Source organism: Schistocerca nitens, chromosome 3 (assembly GCF_023898315.1).
Source record: "Schistocerca nitens isolate TAMUIC-IGC-003100 chromosome 3, iqSchNite1.1, whole genome shotgun sequence".
In the NCBI taxonomy this organism is placed as follows: Eukaryota; Metazoa; Arthropoda; class Insecta; order Orthoptera; family Acrididae; genus Schistocerca; species Schistocerca nitens.
In genome coordinates this window covers 565,433,516-565,450,485 of record NC_064616.1, presented here as the reverse complement: position 1 = coordinate 565,450,485, position 16,970 = coordinate 565,433,516, and the positions used below count along the sequence as shown (strand labels likewise).

The following is a 16,970-nucleotide window of genomic DNA, read 5'->3' as shown; positions in this document are numbered from 1 at the left end:
CGATCGTCGAGCGACTTGGCACAGTGAATGGAACTGTACTCCTTTTCGAAAAGGCATGGTTTCGCTTCCCTCCCGGCCATCCAGATTTAGATTTTCCGTTGTTTCTCTACTCTCCTTAAAGCAAATTCTGGAATGATTCCTGTGAAAAGAACACTGACGATTTCCGTTTCCATCCTTACTCAATCCTACTTCCATATCAAATGACCTTTGCGTTCCCGTTACTTTAGACCTCAATCTTCGTTTTCTCAGTCTGTGAACAGTGACTGCGCTTTTAACGAACTCAATCGCCTGAGATGATTTTATCGTCACTGGCAGTCACCTTTTCTTCTAGTGTGACCATAAGACCACTGAAATCCAAGGTATGATATGACTGTTCAAAGCATGACAGATCCTTCACCTTGCTTCACAGCGGGGACAAATGTTTCTGGACTCCATCCTTCCCTTAGTGTTCACCACGAGTAACCGTATCCTGCGGTAGGGAACAATACAGAGGTAGAGTAGTTGACTCACTTTAAATGTTTCAGTTAGTAGTCTAGATTTTACCTTCAATGGTTTACATCAGATATGGTAACAACTGCACTTCCACCAATGTTTTGCTTTGTAAATCCCGTCGCAATATTTTCATTGACAATTCCCGAATCACATATAAAGTTCAACGTAATTTTCATAGCAATGATCATCGCACTAGAGCTAACAGTGCTCTTCTGTGACCTCCGTCTATCAGGAAGCTCAGTTTCTATTTGCGTATTGGTTTCAGAAGACGAAATATTCTCATTATCTTCCTAAGCTCTCTTGCCTCTAGGTGCAATAACTGTTGATACTCGTAGCAGATTTGTGACTTATCGAAGTCGCAACAACTAAACGGGTACGGTACCAAAAGTTTTTATGGTTTGACACGATCACAGATCAATAACAGCGCCATAGCGATCGTAGCTCAGAACTCATCTGAATGTTACAGCATGGGGGAGAAAACACCACAAAACAATGTTACATTATACAGGTTTCTGCAGATAGGTTCAGAAATGATGTTTTTACATAAGTTCATCTTACAGGATTTTGTAGTAGTAAACTGAAGCGAAATTTAACGCGCTTATTTCACTATTGTTATATTAGTTAGAGGGATAGGGAATACTAGCGATTGTACTCCACCAATCACGTTTATCGTTCCCGAATGAAGTCTGTATTTGGTCGTTTTTCTTTGGACCAGAAGAGCGTATTTCATAAAAATAGAATTTTTGTTCCGTGTCTGTTCGGTAAGAAAACTGGAACGCTTGAGTTATGTGAGAGCGCAGAAAAGAAAGATGTAGCCAACACGTCATTTATTTTGCATGAGATTATGAGGAACCTGCAAATCCGGCGTGTCAACTTTTCCTATTTATTGAGAGTTTATAAACAATAGAGGTTTGAGCACTGCATCGTCCGGGTTCACTGTTGTTAAAAGCAGCTCTCTTAAACCGACACTCTTCATCTCTTAGGCTCATGTCCTTGGAACTGAATGAGTCTTCCACGCCCGTTTGAGCGTGTACGGCTTTTGGGACGAGCCGTTGCTAGTGTCTGCACATGCGAAAGGAGTGTGTCCGGTTTCGAGTCACAGTTTTAATCTGCCAATAAGTTTCGCCACTGTACAGTCAATCTTTTTATTGTACCGTATAGATGTTTTCGGCTGCCTCTACCGCGTCCTGGTAACTTTTGATTAAAAAAAAAAGTTTATTCGGATTAGGTTATATAATATCAGGTACGTTATCTAGCATCTTACAGATTTCATGCTCACGTAAAGGCTTTTTACCTTCCAGTATCTGACACACTGTTACAGTTCACGTAATGAGTCAAGAAAAGTAATTCATAATTTTTTTATTCAAGTGGTCACTATTTTTTATAGGTTTGTGGAATGGATGGCGGGCGATACGGAAACTTCGTTTGCCTCATGGTAAGATAGTATAGGCAGGCAGCAAAAGGAAAAGATAGAAGTGATTGCTGTGATTTTGTTCACCCTGTGTAAGGAGATTATGATTGCGTACAAACTAAAACACGAAACGTGAAGTTCCATCTATTAGGGAAGGTGTATGCTGAAAATCGAGAAGCAGAAGGTTGTATTTTGCTACGTAAGTTTCGAATCTAATTTCAGTATGCCATGGTTAGCCACAACGCCAGCACTAAAACTGACGCTTGTTCCATATAAGTATTGATGTTAGCCACCTACAAAATACAAAACTGCCACCGTCAACTAGTTAGTGGAGTTTTTCGACCTGAAGTTACCGTCCATTAGCAGTGAACTTCATATAGCCATTATGAGTAGGTACAATAGCAGATGTAGCTGTCACTTCTATGGTGTCGTAAAAGATTTTAATAAAAGTTTTTGGAGAACTTTTTAAATGTCCTTTTGAGATCCTGAGAATTTGACTTTAATTCTTGTTAGACTGAGTGAGCAATGACGGTTATTGTGTCGTCGAACTATTCTTTCACAGTCTTGCCCCCAACTATCCCACTGATGCCTTATCGTGAAGTATGTATAATAATAATAATAATAACAATAATAATAGGTTTGATAAATATATTACACATACATTTCAGATGTCCACTAGACTTCGTCGTGGAGGGTACTTTGTAACATTATATTGTTCCCCCTTTTTTTTAAACTGATCACGAAAGAAATTAATTTTGGGATTGGAGAGGATAGAATGACTATCAATGCCCTTATTTGACATAATCTTCCTAATTGTCTTGACGCGACATTTTATTTTGTAGAAATATTTAATTTGGATTCTCTGAGCATTTGCGTAACTTTCTCGTACTGACAATCTGGTGATCGGCAGTCCTAGCGATACTGCGAATGTCTTGTTTTGTAAACCGTTGACAGCAGGTCATGTACACTACTAAAACTTATCACTGAAAGTGATGGTGTGTGCCATCTCTCTTTCAGCACTGTTGAGTTCTGTACAGGTACTAGACATTTTTGATATTTTCTGTTTGGTTCATATCTTTGGCTTTATTCACCTCTGAGTAACGTAAAGTTTCACTGATACTTTTAAAATCTCTGAAACGCTTTCCTCAAATGAGAACGTTCTCAACTTTTCTTTTAGAGTAGTCGTAGAACACGTTTATTGACGAATATCCTACAAATGGGGCCAGAGCTAAATGTTTCTCTGTTAAATCACACTAAAACTGACAACAGTCCCCTCTCGCATGAATTGTGAAAAGGCGCCTAAGACATTGCGGCAACCACGCGCACAGTTAGTAATGTTCATAAACAACACGTACAGCGAGTCTGGCTGAAATATGATACTATCGTCTTTTGAATAATTACCATAAACAGATAATAAGTGTTTCTTCACAAGGCGACAAGCGTTTCAAACCATTATGAACGAGACTCCCAACTATGACGACATCGATGTCTTCGAAATTTTACAATAACAAATTGTAATAGAAAACGGCAACATCGTTTAGAAACAAGGGATTACGCCCGCTGAAGACAAACCCAGAAAGTAGGGAAAAAGAGAACACCAATTAAGTAACTTACCGTCCCCTGCTTTTGTGTTATAGCCCATAGTCTTGAACTGGATGGTAACGTCAATTACAAGTACTGTGTTATTTCTACTCTTATTGGGAGGGTTGACATTGCGACAAGTGTTGAAAACTTATAAATAAGTTCATGGATTTGGTGTGGAGTTGTGATTTCGTCTTTACACAGTATTTCGACAACTTATCTAGTGCCATCATCAGACGTTGAGCGCCAGTTTCGTTGCTCTCTCTTTGGACTACAACCAAACTGTGCGCACTGCCGTTGCGATTATCTCGCGGCACAGTTGAACAATAAAACAATCAACAGAAATTCAAAACCAACAGAACGATAGTACGAAAACTGAGAAAATTTAAAACTAAAGATAATGGCGTGAGGCAGTAGCCTTTACCAAAGAGGAGAGAGCGTTGGAATATTTTGCGTAAGAAAGCTAAGTGCCGGATCCCTTCAGCTAAAGCATCCGACCCTGTCAAGTTTCGTTATTCACTCCTTTATTACACTGTCCCAGTTACTCGTCGCCTGCACCGCGATGCTGGTATCTATGTACCTCCTGCCATTATCATAGAAACAGCAGATGATTTAGTTGGCTGCTTCAGTCGGGTGTAACGCTTGTGTTATTTACGTCTTTCCTCAACAGTTCCTGCAGTCTTTCCAACTTAGGGTATGATACATTTGCACAGTATGTAGTACACACCTATTTTCGGTGCCCTAGATAATCATTTACGCAGCATAGTAGACTTTACAGACTAAAATTTCGTTGGAGCGGTCATACACGTTGGAAACCACGTCTTCTAAGTCTTCTCCCAATGTCCTATGAAACTGTGCCAGCACATGGAAGCTACGGGATTCTGTCTACATCATTGGTGTCTGTTTCCTGTGCAAACGTATTCGTTTTGGGTGTAGGGCACGCACGATTTGTTGTTCAGAGTCCCGTTCTTTTCTAAAACTGCGCTCAGTTGTTTGTTCTCGAGCGAGGCTTCATTCTTCACAGAGCGTGCGTGATCTAAGCACGGAACATTTGGTTGACGACGGCTCGTGGCATGCAGATAGAGCTCGATATGAGTGGGCTTCGTGTAACCACTGTGTCCCACGGATCCATCCGCTCTCCTCTTAATCAAAAAGAAAAAGTAACTGTCATTCTCGTTTCCGTCATGATTTTTTAAAAAATAGCCCGGCGTTTTACATCTTGCATAATTGCTCAATTGAGCTATTCTTGTGTGTAACGTACCCATATGGCGTGTGAAATTACAAAGTGCAATCCAAAGCCAAGAATCGTGTGCGTGAGAATCGGTATGCTTATGTTCTAGAGCGTCGCAAAAAGACAGTAATGTGGCAGTCATCGTTGCCTTTCGTACTTCAGGTTAAATTTTGTACCGAGCGAAATGGCGCAGTGAACGACTCTAGACACAAATTGGACTGACCTTTCATTACGGCCATAATGACTTAGATTTTCTGAAGTATCCTGGTTTTCTACATAAGACCTGGCGAACGGTGATGAGTTCCACAACACGACTTAAGGCGATTGCCTCTCCAGTAATTTAAGATGGGTTTACACTTGTGAAACTTTCGATGCAAATTACGTGCACATCAGCACGTGGTCATTGCTCGAAGAGGCGCCAGATGGCACAAAATACTGATGTAGTGGCACATGCTTCCGCTTTATGGGCACGGGCCAACGTGCGTCGGCTGAGTCACCCCATCCTAGAAGGGGAGACAAGTGTAACAGTCATGCACCTGTCAGCTGTTCATTCGTTTGGTGCCACTTTTTGCTGCGTCTCATTGTTAAGATGCAGTTTTTCCACACATTCAAATATTCCTTTGTGTTAGCACTTTGGCCGAGACGTCTAAAGAGAAACACGTGGAACTTGAGTATTACCATACATTTTCTTTTTGCCATTTTTTTTGTCTGGTTGATTGCGCGAATTATAAAGGCAAAGTGAAACGAAAAAAGTGTCTACATTTCCTCATAAGTAAGGGCAACCTAGAAACAATGAAGGCAAAAGCTGAAAAAAAAATATCTTCGTTCGTACTTCCGACGAATACGTGTTGGAGAGTGAGCCTGGGGCGCTTGATGTGCTGAAGCAGGTTGAGGTTCCAAGTAAAAGAACCCCGAATTCGTGCTTGTAATTGAAATAGCTACTTCCACTGTTAATGCCGATGAAATTTGACATTCTTACATGTGAACGGAAATGTTACCCTTTTAGCGCTTCCTTTCAGTGTACGTGTACAATGTTGCATGTTCAGAAATACACACAAATCCCCTTATTGACTGTAAACGTTAAGCATGAAATAAGTGTTTCGCTTTCCAAAGAAAGAAACGTTATGTAGTCGTGAACCTAGCAGCTTAATATGGTTTTCCAAAGATTTTACCAGAACCGAGTAACATCTGGAATAATATTAGGCTTCGCTGTAATAGGTACTTTGAAATGGAACTTCAGACTGGGGTAACTACCCTCGGTAGCAGGAATTCGAAGTGTCAGACCTAAAATTGCCGCTATCGGTATAGCGTTTCTCTATTTTTCTTTTCTGTTAGTGGCCCAACAGAATGAAGCATTACTTCGAAATCACAAGTTCGGCAATTAAACACAATACTCCTTGCCATCTTTATCGTTCCCACCACGCTTACACAAGCAACACGCAAAAGGTATTAATTATCCCAGTACTTAGGCATCGTTGAACTATTTCGCCTTCGCCACAAAATACAGGGCGATCGGAAACTCCCGTTACAAACTTCTAGGACTTTAGAAAGGGGTGAGTACATTACATTTTGAATAGTAACCCGTGTCCGGAAACGTCATAACGATGGTACAGAGCGTTGAAGATACGCGTGCCGGCGCCTGCAAATGTATGTATATACAGGGTGATTCCGTGATGATGATACAAATTTTCGAGGGCGATGGGGACAGATAACTACATCAATTTGAGGTAAGGGTCCCAGGTTCGGAAACGAACGAGTCAAAAGTTATAAGCGAAAACCGTTGTGATACCTCTGACAGTGGAATACTTGTACCGGTACTGTTTCTGCTAAGATTGTAGGCTATGCAACTTTCAGCATGGACCAAAGCAAGAACCAATGTCTAGTAAACTTGAGCTCTAAAACGCACACCTTGAGAGCTATGATCATTTGTTCAGTAGAGATGATGTTTCAAAGTAACGAAGATGAAGTGTTCATAGCTCATCCGCTACCCATTTTAGAGCCCATGTTTGTTAGACATTGTTTCTTGTTATGGTCCATACTACCACTTCTGAAAGCTGTCTGCCCTGCGATCTTAGCAACAAATCGTATTCAACTGTCAGAGGTATCAGAACGAATTTCGCTTATAACCTTGCGACTGATTTGTTTCCGGATCAGGGTCCCTTAACTCAAGTAGATGTATTTGTCCGTCTCCATCATCCTAGAAAGTTTTTAACATCGTCACGGAATCACCCTGTATATACATTCATATACAGACGTCGGCGCCCATAACTTGGACGCATCGTTGGTTGACATTTCTGGACACGGGTTCCTATTCAAAATATTATGTCCTAGAAGTGCGTAGCGGGAATTTCCGAACACCCTGTATATCGTCTGCGGCGACAGTTGCTGCAAAGCGGATGTCTCGAACGCTGGAACAGAGTGCGTGCTCCTGTTTAGATGTGAATGGAATCACGGGTGTGCACGTGTCGAGCATGAGACGTGTATACCTACACACGTGCGTCCGGTTTGAAGTGGTTTGCTCGTCGGCTGGCTTTTCTAAGAATGGTTCCTTATTTTATCGAAGCCAGTTGCACGAATAATTGGCAGAGGATTCAGTTTCTACTATCTCGTGGTTTGATCAGATCTTGACGTATAGAGCCAAGTGTCGGTGACAAAACTTTGCAGAGCGGCTGGCTGTGGCTGGGGAAACTATTACAGACGGCAGCGGTGGACTGGTCCGGAAGTTTAATATTCCCCCGAAGCTGAAGGCGTCGGAATGCAATAGCGCGGCGGGGGCGTACCGGTGGCTAAATCAGGCGATTCCTATGCGTCGGGGCGCGTGTCATTACCGCCACTTAGAAAGTGGAGAACGTGAAAAAGCTGCGCCGCGTTAGCAGGCGCGCTCTGCGACGCCGCGGGTCCCCCCTAATTTGCCCAAATTTGTTTCGTCTCTTAACACTCGCAACGCTGCATATTGCATTTTTGCACGCATTTAACGTCCGAGAATTCCTATTTGCGAAATGCGTTTTTTCATAACTTCTAGAATAGAAAGGAGTGCCTGGTAGAACTTTAACGTTGACAGACCGACGATTTTAGAATACTGTCACCCTTCTTCTTTCTGAGTTTTACTATTCACACCTATTAAGCCAGTGTGAGTCCTCAGTGTTTCGTAGCGCGTAGAGTGTGACAGAACATATTGTTTATTATGTGCATAACTGCGAGAGGAAGTTTCCTTAACAAACAGCTGTTAATGGATAGAGGTGGATGACATTGGCATGGTTTGTGTAGTGTTTAGCAATAACGCGAAAACTCATTAAGCGAAATTTAAAACTTCGAGCACAGCCTGTTATAGTTCAGGAAAAATTATATGATAATGATTATATGAGAATGTTAAAATGACCCTCTGCAACATTGCATGTTTGTTGTTAAACTGTTGTAAATTCTGACAGTAGTGGCCTGCAGTAGAACTGTGTGAACTGCTCAGGAACTGCTGATAGAGAACCCATTGGTGATAATACAAAATTCTTTAATTCTTTTTCTGAGCAAGAAATAAGGTTCTAAAATCTTTTTTAAAAGTCATGCAAGTCTTGAAAATTTGTAACAGCTACAATGCACCTAATAACAGGTACAAAATTATCATATTTTTCCAGCAGGTTTGGAAAGAAACAGTGGTGCACAAACTTTGTAAGAATTAACCTATTTTCAATGGATTTAGTATGTGTCATCTGATTGCTACTGGGAAGATAGTCGACTCTTTCAGATAAAATGTGTTCTCGTATAAAAATTAGCCAAATGAAGACCATTCCCTTGCACACTTCAGTTTTTTGACTTATTAACTTCGTTTTGTGTTTTTTCATGCTTTTGATGACTGCCTCTCTTCGTCTATCCTACCTCCAATATTCTTTGTTGATTGCTTTGTCATCCGTTTTTTATTGACCCATACTCACTCTAACATCACTGTTGATCTGCAGTCATATTTTGATTGCACATTCAGTTCCTGACAGTTATTAATCATTTTATGTGATTTCTGACATTTTCATTATCACCTGGCCACAGTCAAGAATGTGACTTCAAGATACTTGATACATGAAAAAACTCAATATTCATTTGCTACCTGAATCAGTGTTTTATGATTACTGATCCTGGATTCTTTAAAAACCTTTTCCAAATCATTAATTACAACAGTATTTGGTATATTTATAACGAGTCACATGGCATGGTGTATGAGTGAGTGTCTTATAACATGCCATATTTGGTATGCTTACTGAATAGACATCCTACTCTCATGAAAAAGTTATAGGTGGTTTGTTCAATAAACTTCTACTGGTAATTACAAAAATTGTACACTGAGAGAGGTAATAGTTTGTCGGGAAAGAAGTGGCCATGGTGTTCTTATACACAAACTGAGATACATAAAAAATGTAATTCCGAGTTAATTGGAAAGAATTCTTCCTCATGTTTTATTGAATCAAAAGTTTTCTGGTTAGCACAGTGACAGCATAATTAATCCTCAACTTCTCCTTACTGTCAGAGTGTTCTTTTCTGATACAATGTGCATGCCAAGTTACATTGCACATGTGTGAGTCAAGAATTTAACAATTGCTGTCATGAAGTCACAATTACGTGGTGCAAATGATTTAAGGTGTTGATATGAATGTTGCAGGCGGAAGAAACATCGTGGAGGAGCATGCAAAGGTGATGGAGGTGATCCTGAGGCTGCACCAAGTGGAGTGCGACCGTGGTTATGGCGTGTGTTACGTGCTTCTTTGCCCTTCCATGTCACCATCATGCTACTCTTCTGTGTTGCATACCTCCTGGAGCCACGCTGCTGTGACAGTATGAACACCATGCAGATGTCCTTCACACCACAGCTGCGTTACGTTCGTGGTCCTCCACCAATCTAAGCTGCCACCAGTGAAAGTGAACTGTTGCATGTAGGGCAGTTCAGCTCACTTAATTGACACACACAGTGTGCCTACTGACTACCTATCTGTGTGGTGTGACAGTGAGGTTTTTCTTATTGACTTTGTTTTATTTCCTGCCTTGTTGCAGAGACACAGTTTTTATTTTGTCAGTTTTTTGTTCTTAGTGAAAAGGACTATTAGAGGTTGTGTGTGTTGTACTGTGGCCTTTTTAAATTCCTTAAACTTGCGAAACTGTGAAAGCACTTTAAGAAGAACATCTGGATTTACAGTCATGACATGATATGCTGATTACTGAGCAATGATTAGGATGTGATGTTCATTTATAAATGGAATTACACACGTAATTCTCCAGACTTGCTTCTTGGTGTAATGTCCATTGACCATCAGTTAAGGATACTGGTGATCTTCTAACTCAATCTATGTTTAAACCATGTGATGGAACATATCAAGGACATTGCTTCATAAATGCTGCAGAAATTCTGATGTTCATCATATTAATGAGTAACTGAAAACTGAAGAAAAGCTTCCACATTCAGAAACTCAATGTGTGATAACTGAACTATTGTAGTCAGTGCACCTTAAATGTTTTAGGGAGTTCCTGCCGCATACGTCTAGCGCATCTAGTCTGCTGAAATATTATTTCAATTATATGCAGCTGTTTCAGTGTATGCCAACCCCTACCCCCCTCTCTCTCACACTCTCATGTTTGTCTGTGAGAGAGAATGAGAGATTGGGAGTGGAGGACAAGTTGTTTGAAGTCTACAGTTCCACTCAGTACCTGAAGTTTTCACTTTTATTGCACCTTCATGAGCACTGCTGCAAATGTAGCAATGAGTAGATCCAGGGAGCAAATGAAGCACTATCGACAGTGAGTACTTAAGTGCCTACTGTAATGAGTCAGTATGTTCCTTTGACTGTGAATTCTTGCATTCACCATTACTGTTCAAGTAATCAAAAGAGTGGAAATGTAATGATACATAGTTAGTGTGCTGAATATAATAAAAATAGTTTTTTATTATGATAATAGAATAAATATTATTTTTAATAGTTAATTATTTTGAAAAGATAATTTATGTGGTTTTTATAAAATTTTAAATTTAAGATCTCAAGAGCATGAGACGATCTTTGGATTTGGATTAGCAGAAAATTGGTCGTGTAAAGCAACTACTGGAGTCAGTAAGAGTTACATTTCTTATGTTGTGACACACAATCAGTCATACGAATAGATTAGCTGCTGAAGCACAGGAATTGTGTTCTTTTTTTCCAGAGAATTTCCATCTTTCAATGCCTAGCACAGGATATAATACATATTATAGTATTTATGTATCCTTGGCTGTTATAACAGAGTGCTTGTGACTTGAGTTCTTTTTATTCTTTGTTGTTCAAATGAAATTCTCCTAAAATGGTGCTGCATACAATCAGATTTATGTTAATCTGTCTATGGTATATGTGATATCCTTAAAGTAAACTTGTGTGTGTGTGTGTGTGTGTGTGTGTGTGTGTGTGTGTGTGTGTGTGTGTGTGTGTGTGTGTGTGTCAAATTGCTTTCTGTAAACTAACTAATAATGTACCTTCCAAACCTCATATCATTTATGGATTACATGAAATGCTTCATATGTATTCATGATCGTCATTCCTTTTGGGCACTTCTACGCTCATGGAAATGCATGACAACACAGCCAAGTTTTACATTCATGCTGTTTTCAGGTCTCCATGCTTGTAACTGTTAACTTTCAGATACATTTTCAGTAAGTCCATACTTCCTCCATCGCTGAATTGGCTGTTTGAAGAGAGGTTGATTAGTGTTTGTGTTTGGTAGTCAAATGTTTGCAGTCCTACTTTTAAACCCAAATTTTTGTTTAGCCGTATCATTTATTGATGGTGCACGTAATTTACATCAATGCCATTTATAACAGTTTAGATTTTTGCCTCATACAGTTGTTAATTGAACAATAATTTTAAATGATGATGGTGATGATAATGTAAACCAAAATTTCTAGCATTCATAAAATACTTATCAAGTAATATGGACTTACCTGATTACTCTTAGTTGCAGAATATCTACACATTCGTTGTCTGGCTAAATTTTCCATTGCTGCTCTTCTTGTGGATAGCATTATCCACTTGCTCATCTATGCGTGACACATTTGGGGCAGATTATGAAGTATATACCCATTTTCAGTGAAACTGTTGTAAGTTAAGAAACAGTTCGAAATTTTTATGTACTGTAGAATAAAGGAGAGTCACCTCGTATATTGACAATGCACAGTCACTTATCTGATTTCACTCATTCAAAATGTCAGTTCCTATTAAACTGTGTCTTACGTCTTATTTAATACACAGCTTGTGTGTTCCTAATGGCAACAAACTGTTGCCTTCTAAGATATCATATGATGTAGACAATAGCTGGATAAACCTCACATTCTAAAAGTACTACCCACTCTTAAATTTGCTTCAAATATCAAGCAAGATAAAATCAATTCCATTTCTCCATGTGACCGTCTTTTGAGCATCATGTTTCTGAGTTTCCATGTAGATATATTTTTGCTCATTCGAAGAACTGAATGAATGAGTGTTGTAAGCTCTCATAAAATATGTAAACAATCAATTTTTCAAGTTCCTAAAGTTTAATGGCTAATAGTCAGTCACTGGCTAACTCTGTCGCACTGAATAATATTTTATATAAATAACTCCTCCATCACTTTCCCCTATTACAGCAGAAGTTCCACAGTACACCCCCAGAATACTATATAGTTCTCCTAGATGCAAGTGTTGTCTGCTGCAGCACTGTGTGTATTCTGTATGTACAAATCTCTTCATAACATGGCATAAGTATTGAGTGTAATACTTGGCTGTTAATATTGAGAAGCCAGGACATGCTAGATATTGGTCAGCATGTGCAAATAGGTTTGTATCATATTTTACAGTCATTTGGTATGCAGTTGGGAGGACAACATTTCACATAACCGTCTGGCCATAGAGATTTAGGCCTTCCACAGTTACCGTAGCTCACTCCACTCGTTGTTCATGCCTTCCCTATCCTTTTGTGATGTGAGCTTGTGCTCCATCTCTAATGACTGCACTGTTGGCAATATGTTAAACTCGTAATCATCCTTCCTTCCTTCCATCTACAGCCATTTTGTGACTGCCACTAATATTAGCAACTCTTCAACTGTGGCACATGGATAGGCCCATCACTGGACTGGAGACCTGAAGACATATTAAGCATTGATTATGTACATTCATGTCCTATAATTCAGTTTTATATTGTTGACAAATGTAAAAACAGAAAACCAAGTGTCAGCAGATCTTTAAAGAAGAGATTTTGAGAGACATTTCTGTACATTTAATCCTAAATTAGTTTTCATCAAAAATTTGCAAATGTTCATGCTCTAGTAGCATTTGTTGCCTTTTAAGTATTTTGTCGTATATGTGTAGTTAGCAAAATTATTTTTCAGTTTAGTAAATGCATGCTATGTAGTTTCAATTAACATAATATAGGCCTTGTAATATGCCTTCTCTCAATCAGAAAACGTGCCGCCAAAGAATGATGCACCTGTCGAATAGTTATTATTGAACAGAGTGTAAGAGCATTTTTTTTTTCAACAGACATAATGTGATGTTAAGCTCCACTTTCATGGGAGTGGTTATAAATGGCTGAGATTCATTGGGGAATAGTTCTGGCAATAGATTGAGAACATACTTAATTTCTGAAAGCTGCATAACAGAGCTAATAATTCAAATTTAACAACAGAGACAATGCAGTTAAACCTGCACTGATCTCTGATAATGTTTATGGTGCTAGGTCTGGCAGCTGAATAAAAGTCAGTAAAGGTTCAAGTGTGAGATATTATTTTAAACAGTTCTCTCCATGTGTAAGAGTGCGGTTCACATTCCATTGCAAAATAATTTTTTTTTTTTTCATAACTTGATATTTTTTCCTCTTAGCATTTCAGATAAAACTGTTCTTGCATTCCATGATACTGCAATTTCAGTATGCATCCTTCTGTTTCATCTCCACTCCCATATTTTAGGGTAAAAGAAAAATAGATAATTTCATTCTTTTTACATCCAGTGTATTAGTTCACAATGTGTAAATATCTCATTCCTGTAGTCTTCGGCTAGTATTTTTTCAGTTTTGGAGACCAGGCACATATGAAAATTCTGATTCTGACTCGTGTTAAAAACATGAGTGGGAGGGCATTCGAATTTTTATATATTTCCTACTGTTGTCATTGTGTTGTTCCATAAGCCCCCCCCCCCTCCTCCCCCAGCAACTAATCAGTTTTCATTCTAAATTTGTAAGAAGTAAAAACTTTCTTCTCAGGTTTGACAGATTTCTACCCAAACAGAATTATAGAACACATACGTTCAACACTCCCCCATATAGTTAGAAGGGGGGAGGGGAGGGTGTAGGAGTTACTGAATGACAAAACATTAAGCTAAACCAGACATACCTCACCGTGTAAAAACTAATTTCTACAATTGGGATTTGCATTACTTGATTTATATTATAGCAATAATGCATGAAACAAGGCTTAGATTGTTAGAAATGCAATGCAACATTTTAGTCTTTGATGAGAAAGTAGAGAATACAATGTAGAATGTTTCCTCTGAATTATGATTACGCACACCAGGTAATATACTCTTTCATTGAGAGAAAGGGTTGGGGAATACATTTTACTGTAGTAAACATGGTTAAAATCAGCTCACACAAACAGTTATTATTAAATTGTGTGGTCTTCAGAACTTCTGAATACTGTTACTAAATTTGTTTGAAGGCAAAGTATGGCTGGTATTTGCACATTATAACTGAACCTATAAAAGAATATTTTCATAAAAGAATCACAAAAAGTTGAAGATACACTAAAAAATAATTTATTTCTTGAGCACATTTTCCCTGAGAAAATTTGCTCAAGACAAATGCTATATTTTCTGATACTCTGTTTTAGTGTGAATGCCATTAATTCAAAGAGGTGCATTTTAATACATTGGAGGCAGGTAATTGATAGTGTAATTACATTTAATTTGAACATGTAAATTTAAGTGGAAAGCATGTTAAGAATAAGTGTTTGTCTATCCTAACAACAGTGAACATGTCAGGTAATTTAAAAGGTAAAGGCAACTCTTTCTTTTTCCTTTTGTGGCACTATCAGCAGCAATTATTAAAACATAACTAACCTTATTTTGAAATTTACTACTAATCTTTTTATGCATAGATATGATTATAATATACTGCCAATTTCATTTGTGTTACTTTCAAAAAAAGTGTAAGTGAAAGAATGGAACTGGTAATTAAAACATACATACATTGTATAGTACTGTTTTAAGTAATATTTACTTTCAAAAAAAAAGGTGGCCCACACTCACATTCAGTTTTGTTTTCAAGTCACAGATCTCTTCCATAGATTGAGAAATCAAAAATAAAAATATTGTGCTCATAATGAACTGTGTGTGTAAATGTGTATGTGTGTGTGACTGACATGTCCACTTACTGTTAGTAATGTTCGTAAATGTTTTTATATAAATATGCATGCATTATGAACTTTGACTTGCCTAATGTATAACAATTTGCACTTTCTAGAATGGGAATGTCTTCAAGAACCCATCATACTATTTTCTTGTTTTTGCAGTTGAATTTGTACCTGTCATAGTGAAAAAATTTAAAAGCACAAGACATTTTGCTGGTTCAGAAAAAGACTGTATCTTTTATTTTAGAAAATAAGTGCAGGTGTGTCAGTTGTCTGGGTTAAAGCTAGTAAATGACTGAGATAGTATAGTCTGTGGGTAATTTCACAGTATAATTTTTAAAGATTACCCATATTTTCTGTATATGTTTCTACCACAAAACTTCATCCTTGTCAGTGACATTCCAAATTTTACATGAATGGAATGAAATACTATTGTATCACTGACTAGAGGTGAGGTTTTTAAAAGTGGATTTACCACAAATTATTGCAAAAGTATTGATTGGGTAGTACGTACAAACGATTTTCAACATGAGTTTGTGTACCACATAGCCAATAGAGTGAAATTAACTTCGTTGCTAAAAGACTGAGACATACTTTATAAGATTTTCAGTTTGGGGAACATTTTTATATGGTGGTTGTTAATTTTAAGAAATTATCAGTTTTCCATCAATGGGAAGTTTTATACTTTTTAAGTATATAAGCCTCTTCAGTCAAGTAATGTTTCAACACACAGTACTTTTTAAAGCAGCTGCTTTTGAACAGTGTTTATTGTTACTATCTGTTCATTCTGAGTTGTGTGTTGAATTTGAGACCAATCCATATTTATAAAATGGAGTGTCGGGGTAATCAATTGTTGCTAAAGAGAGGTAACTGACTATTGTACATTGGAGTCTTAAAATAATACAGTGCTACAAAATAATTAATATTGTATCACTGTTCTAGTATGATGTAATTTTTATATACATTCATTAATTTATGACTCCATGTGCATAATTATTGTTTGGTGTGAAATGAGATGTTAAGTACAAATCAGTTTTTATTTTTGTAGTGTAGTTAATGCTTTGTAAATTATTAAGCATATTTAGGAATTTTTACTGTCTCATTGATTCAGATGTATTCAGAATAGAGTTTCTCTAGTCTTCATATTCCAGTTATTCCATTTTTAACAAAGCAAAATAAGAACCCAGACAGCTGATGGCATGTGTGGAAAAAATGGGAAACAAAATTTATTAAAAAAATTCTGTGGTTAACAATGTTTCATTTTTATGTCAAAAGTTGTTCAATGTTCACATGTATTTATGGAAAATGAGTTTGAAATATAAGTAACATTGAAATGAATGTTGTATTTAGTGTTATGTTTTATATGGAAGATGTAAACTTCCACTAGTACAGGGTGCAACCACTAATTTTCTTGTTGCTCTGGAAATGAAATAAGAGTTTTCAAGCCAAGTGAAAATTTTTACTTGGGCCTTGCACATGTAACAGTGGAAAATTGTACTGAAATGCAGGAGGATCTGCAGCAAATTGACGCATGGTGCAGGGAATGGCAATTCAATCTCAATGTAGAAAAGTGTAATGTGCTGCGAATACATAGATAGATAGATCCCTTATCATTTAGCTACAAAATAGCAGGTCAGCAACTGGAAGCAGTTAATTCCATAAATTATGTGGGAGTACGCATTAGGAGTGATTTAAAATGGAATGATCATATAAAGCTGATCGTCGGTAAAGCAGATGCCAGACTAATATTCATTGGAAGAATCCTAAGAAAATGCAATCCGCAAACAAAGGAAGTAGGTTACAGTACACTTGTTCGCCCACTGCTTGAATATTGCTCAGCAGTGTGGGATCCGTACCAGTTAGGGTTGATAGAAGAGAGA

The 16,970-nt window shown here is 37.9% G+C and overlaps 1 protein-coding gene across 1 annotated transcript in view; it reads left to right on the top strand.

Annotated features, from left to right (window-relative positions):
* Positions 1-16,428, top strand: part of LOC126248471 (klarsicht protein) — an 892,903-nt gene extending 876,475 nt beyond the window's left edge. Inside the window, exon 24 of the mRNA XM_049949484.1 lies at positions 9,358-16,428. Coding sequence (XP_049805441.1) covers positions 9,358-9,598 — 241 coding nt within the window. The 3' untranslated portion in view covers positions 9,599-16,428. The remainder of the gene's footprint in view (positions 1-9,357) is intronic.
* The last annotated feature ends 542 nt before the right edge of the window (positions 16,429-16,970 follow it).